Below are 7,201 nucleotides of genomic sequence, written 5' to 3' on the forward strand. Positions count from 1 at the left end.
TGGGTTCAGTATGTCGTACCCATTTCTATGGCTCCCAACTCTCACACAAGGCCCAAAAGAGAGGAATTTAACCTTAAAATGAACAACTGTTATTAATTGAATAGGCCCATTAACTAAATGAGCCTAAATAAAATCTATCAAGTTATGACATTTTATTTAGCAGCAACAACCTATATGTGTCTATAACAAAAATGAAACATATAGGCTCACATAGGCACACAGATTTGGATGGATCCTATCATGTTACTAGGTCATACACAGATGAAAGAAGAATGTAAAAATTACCTGTTACAAATTATTTACTTGACCTATTGATAATTGAACCATGGGTTAAAATCAGATCATTGGATCTGTCAACAAGTTAACCATGGCAATTTAGATCAAGCAATAATAGGTTTTAGAAAACTTACAAACAATCTAAAACACATACTCCTACAACAAGTTAGATTTGGATAGTTGGATTGAGGATTTATTTAATTTTAAAATATTAAATATATTTCGAAAATAATAAAATAAAAAAAAATCGGTTTTAAAAATGAAATAAAATAATATTTAAAATTAAACCTACAATTTTGGAAAATTAGGTTTTAAGTAACCTAAATATCATTTCAAAATAAATTTGCTAACTTGCCTTTTAAACTTCATGTTATTTAATAAATTAAATATTCAATAAAATAGAAAATGATAAATACATAGCTTTTTCTGATTTTACAATTTAATTTAAGTAAAAATAACAAAATTTAAAAGTTAACAAAAATATCTTATTTCCCTTTTTAAAATTTCATGATTATGGTATCTTAAATCTAAATAAGGTCAAAATACTAAAAATTTAATATCTGACCTTTAAAAATAAGATAAAATAATCAAATTTTAAAGAAAACAAGAAAAGAGGTAAGCAAACACTTGATTTTTCCTATTTTCAAAATCAAATTCCACTAATATCTAAAATTTATTTTGAAAAATCAAATTAATTTATTTCTGATAATTAGATTTGAAAATTGAAAAAAAAAATCAAAATACAAAACTACACAAAAAATCGGAAGTTAATTCCATGAAATAGCATGAAAAATCAAAGAAAACGAAAAAATAAGGCAGGTGGTGCGGACAGTATGCAAAACACACTGTCCGCGCGCGCAGGAGAGGGGAATTGCCGAGTAAACTCGGCGCAAGGGTCCCCTTGCATGATTTCCGCGCGCGTAGAAGGGTGTTCACCACCCCGATTTTCCCAATTTTCAAAAATTCATAACTAATTCAAATTAAATCAAAATCGAGTTCTGTAAAAAAGTAAATTTCTTAGAATTTTCCAAACTATCCAATAAAAATAATTACAGAAATAGAAAAATAACTATTTTTCCCAGAATTAACAAACAACAATCAAACATCAATATGACATACAAAGCAACATGATACCATCGTTTTAAGTCCAAATTTCTTGCAAGCAAATCAATTTACCATGGCTCTGGTGCCAGTTGTTGGAATTATATTTTACAGGGATCTTAGATCTACTCACAAGTATGTTGATTTAACAACCTAAATATGAACTTCTAAAACGATAATAAATTAAACACATATAAAGATAAGAAACCTTACATTGAGTGGAGCGGAATAAAATGTCTCCTCCCACTCAGATCTCTAACCCTTGATTCCTTTCTGTCGCAGAGTATAATCAAGATCTGAGCCTGAATGTCCTTCCTTGTTGACTCTGAATTCTACACAGCCTTCTTCACTATGATTGAGGTATTACTTGATGTGTGTGGGCACTACTCTATCACTTAGAGGGATTTCGAAAACAGTGAAGAAAGAGAGAGAGAGAGAGAGAGAGAGAGAGAGAGAGAGAGAGAGAGAGAGAGAGAGAGAGAGAGAGAGAGAGAGAGAGAGAGAGAGAGAGAGTGGCGGCTTCAAGAGTGTTTCAGAGAAAGAATATAATGCAGTAAAGTGTGTCCGAAACCTGAAGCCTTTACCTTCAATTTATAGAATACCACATAGGGTTATGGTTGAATTACTTGGCATTAAAAAATGAAAAATAAATGAGAAAAGGGAAGCAAAGGTGGTCGGCCCTAGCATTGTGGAAACAAGGCTTCCACTTTTCCAACTTTCCTATTTCATCATTTCTAGTTTCCCATTTTCTCAAAGATTGCCAATTCTCTCATTAAACCACATAAATGTCAAATCTAATTATTTAATAACTATAATTAATTATTAAATAATATATATTGTCATTTATTTTATTTATCAAGAAAAACTAATCAAAGTTTCCCAATTAATAAATATACCCTGTAAACTCTCTATTTACTGTTTTACCCTTAATAAGTGATAAATTCACAAATAGACATAGTCTAACTTGAGAATTATAATTGATTAATTAAAACCAATTAAATGAGTCTTACAAGTAATATTGTCTCAACTAGTGTGGGGACCATGGGTCTATATATCCGAGCTTCCAATAAGTAGATCAAGAATTTACAACTTAAATTCACTGACTTATTAATTCTTCGTTGAATCCACGCATAGAACTTAGAATTGCACTCTCAGTTATATAGAACGCTCTATATGTTCCACCATATAGACACGTCATTAGTTATCCATTGTTATAATCCTAATTTGATCAATGATCCTCTATATGGATGATTTACACTGTAAAGGGATTTAATTACCGTAACACCCTACAATGTATTTTATCCTTAAAACACTTAACCCTGTATAAATGATATTTCAGCTAAGTGAAATGAGTACTCCACCATTTATTTTCGTTTGGTTAAGCTCGAAGGAAATCATCCTTTACTTTCTATTCGCCAGATAGAAGCTATAGATTCCTTATTTATGTTAGCGCTCCCACTCAATTGCACTACCGTGTTCCAAAAATGTACGTATCACCCTGACCCAAAAGTAGGCTTAACTAACAAATCAAAGAACATGAATAACACTCTTGAGATTGAGCCTAATCATATCAGGATTTAGATAATTTGATCTAGTATCAACTAAGTGATATTGAATTGAATAGATATTACTGTAAGTTTAATAAATCTATATCAAAGTTCAATATCGGTCCATTCCAATGCATACTCCATGCATCCAACCCAAGCTTTACTTGAATTCACTCTAAAAGAGTAGATTGTAGAGTAATATTAGCTAACTGCCCTACAACCAACTCAATCATAGCTCGGGTCATCTCATTTGCTAGTTGCTGGGAGATTTGTTTCACCGTATTTATCTGACTCTGTCCCTTTCTGCTCAAGGCATCGGCAACCACGTTGGCTTTACCAGGGTGATAAAAGATCTCACAATCATAATCCTTCACCAACTCTAGCCAGCGTCTTTAATTCATATTCAAATCTCTCTGGGTAAATAAGTATTTCAGACTCTTATGATCAGTGTATATCTCACATTTCTCACCATATAGGTAATGCCGCCAAATCTATAGCGCAAAAACAACTACTGCGAGTTCTAGATCGTGAGTAGGGTACCTTTGCTCGTACTCCTTTAACTACCGAGAAGCATAGGCTATTACCTTTCCAGCTTGCATAAGCACACAGTCGAGACCCTGTCTCGAGGCATCACAGTAAACCACAAACTTTTCCTTATCTGAAGGAAGAGTTAGTACTGAAGCAGTAATCAAGCGCTGCTTTAACTCTAAGAAACTTTTCTCACATCGATCACTCCAAACAAACTTCAAGTTCTTTCGAGTCAGCTCCGTTAAGGGTACAGTAATCTTTAAAAAACCCTCAACAAACTGGCAATAATACCCAGCTAATCTCAAAAAGCTCCTAACTTCAGTAACTGATTTTGGTGTTGGCCAGTCCCGAACAGCTTCAATTTTTGCTGGATCCACCATGATTCCATCTTTATCTACTATGTGCCCTAAGAAAGAGACACAAGATATCCAGAATTCACCAAGATGTCATTGACAAACACCATCACACATCTGATTAGGTAATCCTGGAACATCCGCTTCATAAAATCCATATCAAATATAATATGCAACCTTGGCTCGTCATTCACCCTAATAGAAATCTTGCATTTTGAATATTCTAGATATGATCTGAAAGAGGATACTTGACCTTGACGGCCACCTCAATTTCCCTAAAGCTTTCTAATACTCCCTAATGCTCCGGAAGCCTTAGCCTTCCATTTGTGATCAAGGTTACCACTGTCGGTCCCCTGACAGACATTACCACTAGCAGAAGGATTCGATGTCGTGACGGCATCCTTTGGAGTCTGCTCTTTTGCTACATGTTGCTCAGCCTCCTCAGCAATCAAGGCTAGCTCTACCACTTTCTTATACAAAGTGTCATGTGATGTGGTAATCTTCAAGCCCCGACTGGTTGTGGCATTCAATCCTCTCACATATTTCTGTTTCCTGGTGAAATCTGTGGGTACCAGATCACCAGCAAACTTAGATAGCCGATCAAACTCCAGGGTGTATTCGGCCACTGACATCTTTCCCTGAGTAAGCTTCACAAAGTCTTCCATGTGTGAAGTTCTCACATCGATGTAGTAAAACTTTTCCTCAAACAAACTTTTAAATTCTTCCCAGGTCATTACACTGACATCCTGCGTTTGGCCCACGATATCCCACCAAACGCGGGCATAATCTGGTAACATGAAGGTTGCACAGTGCACTCTTTTAGTTCCCGTCACTCCTATATTATCTAGGATACGGGTAATAGTGCTCATCCACTGCTCGGCCTTAATTATATCAATACCTCCCAGAAAAGTCGAAGGTTGCAGCTTCACGAACTGCTCAAATACCGAGTCCCTATGCGGCATAACAAACCTGTGGTTACCCACCACTGGCACAGGTGCTTGTGGTAACACTTGATCAACAGGGGCAGCCGGTGCCGGTTGCCTTAATCGTCGCAACTCTTCTTCTTGACAAAGTATGACACTTCGCATTTCTTGAAACATCTGCTGGAAGTCAGCAGGAGGATTAGCATTACCAACCCCCGCATTATCCCCCGGATTCTGCGAAGGTGGAGGCGGTGCCGGTGGATTGGTTTGGGCAGCCCCAGGCTCTACTTGCTCGCCTTGTGGTCTAGATGATTGCGGAGGGTCCATTACTAGTACCCATTTAATCAACAACCCCAGCGAGTTAAGCACCAATACCACACTTACGCACTTATTTCCTTAAACCCTAACTCAACTATTTACCCCATATAAATAAACGCTTAATCATATAACATTTAAAGCATGGCATCACATAACACATAAATACTCTAGATGCTTGCATACTGCCTAAAATGGAAAACAGTAAACAGATGATCACATAAACAGTAAAGTATTTACTCTCAATACTCACTGCACCATGAGTCGAGCTTGTCTCTGACGATGAATGTACATGTTCGGCCGGTCTACAGGAAGTTTAAAAACCTTGGCGCTCTGATACCAAATTGTAACGCCCTAAATAATTAGGCACGCTTCCCAATAAACTTATGAAACCATAATCCCATAATCGGGATTACTAGAAAATCAGCGCGGAATAAACGGAATGAAAATAACTTGTAATAATTTAAACCTTATAATTTAAAAGTTACAAAAGTTGGGATCCCAAAAGTATTTACAAAACACTATTACAAGTTCTTTTCCTTTGGCCGACCTAAGCGGCAAAATAGAGTCTCAAAATACATCACTGGTAGACCCCAACCCGCTTGGTCTAGTGTGGCCCGAACATGTACATTCTTCGTCCAGCTCCTGCACTCATGGCTGATCAACGACAGTCTTACCCTTTCCTGCACAGTAGAGCACCCGTCAACCAAGCCCAGCAAGACAGTATAAATCTTAACAAATATAATATGCTCATCATGCTATTTAAATAGTAATGCCATTCATATATGTCTGTATGTCACAGACCTGTATGTCACACTCACATGCCTATTTATGTCTACATGGCGTAGGCCTATGTGTTGCGCTCACACATTTATTTATATCTATGTGGCGTAGACCTACGTGTTGCTCTCACACGTCTAATTACAATAAGGCCGTAGAATAGTTCATCTCGGTTCTGGTTACCGAGTCTAACTTGATTATGCCTTGACGCATAACCCTTAATCTCAATATGTAACGCATAATTATTGGTGCCACTCCAATATTTTTCTATTTGCTATAGACCTGCATGTTACGCTCACATGCCTATTTATGTCTACGTGGCGTAGACCTACGTGTTGCACTCACACGTCTATATACAATAAGGCCTCAGTAGGGTTTACCTCGGTTCTGGTTACCAAGCCTAACCTGGTTATGCCTTGCTCGCATAACCCTATTCATGAATATACGTAATCCATGTATTACGTTCTTTCGGTGGTTTATCCTGGTGATATATACCAGGTCTAACCCAGTTATGTCTTATACACATAATTCTTAACATACATCCGTGTATTCAATATTTACTACAGCATATATAATCTTAGGGTAATAACCCTAACTTTCATATTATGTAATCACTCATATGATACATTTCTATATACTCAGATAACATTTACTAAGAGTGTCAACCCTAACTCATGCTTTCACCGGATTCATAATATTCTAGGGTAATAACCCTAGACGACATTAAAATTAAACTCAAGGTACTAGCTCACCGAGTCTAGTTTAATTATTCCTTAAGCGCATAATTCATAATCTCAATATATACATATATCCGACATGGCATAGTATTTACACAACATATATCACTAGAGTAATAACCTTAGGCTATTAACCGCTCATATTAGGGTAATAACCCTAATCCCGGTTACAATTACTCACATATATCATATTCAACATAAGCGCCACTGCGCATACTCTACATGCAAACTACTGTCTTACCTGTTGTCCCGCAATAACAGAGATTCCAAACCCATGGGTGCTCCTGATCAGGTGCCGGTAATCGTAGTCACACATTCCAGGATTTCACAAATAGGGTTAATCTCCAATTTCACTTTCACAAAATATAAACATGGCATTCAAAACACAAATAATCAAATAGATCTCAGAACAAACTTTCCAACGATATAAAGAACGTCCCAAACGGAGTCCCGAGTCAAAAGTTATTGCCAAAATAAAATTGGGGAAAATAAAATTTCTCACTGCCAAACCCAGTCGCGACGACCAAAAATCCCGTCGAGACGACTGGGTTTAGAACACCCAAAAATTCCATTTTTAAGGTCTAAACGTGCCAACTTTTCCATAAATTCGAACCCCAACCAAACAAAGGGTAAAAACACAC

General features: G+C 36.6%; 1 protein-coding gene across 1 annotated transcript; it reads right to left on the reverse strand.

Annotated features, from left to right (window-relative positions):
* Window positions 1-3,094: 3,094 nt before the first annotated feature.
* Window positions 3,095-4,674, reverse strand: LOC133038183 (uncharacterized). The gene is made up of 3 exons (XM_061116266.1): window positions 4,173-4,674; window positions 3,649-3,858; window positions 3,095-3,255 (listed from the first exon to the last, which is right to left on the reverse strand). The coding sequence occupies exons 1-3, from the start codon at window positions 4,672-4,674 to the stop codon at window positions 3,095-3,097; spliced, it is 873 nt and encodes a 290-aa protein (XP_060972249.1).
* Window positions 4,675-7,201: the final 2,527 nt, after the last annotated feature.

This window comes from Cannabis sativa, chromosome 5 (genome assembly GCF_029168945.1).
Source record: "Cannabis sativa cultivar Pink pepper isolate KNU-18-1 chromosome 5, ASM2916894v1, whole genome shotgun sequence".
In the NCBI taxonomy this organism is placed as follows: Eukaryota; Viridiplantae; Streptophyta; class Magnoliopsida; order Rosales; family Cannabaceae; genus Cannabis; species Cannabis sativa.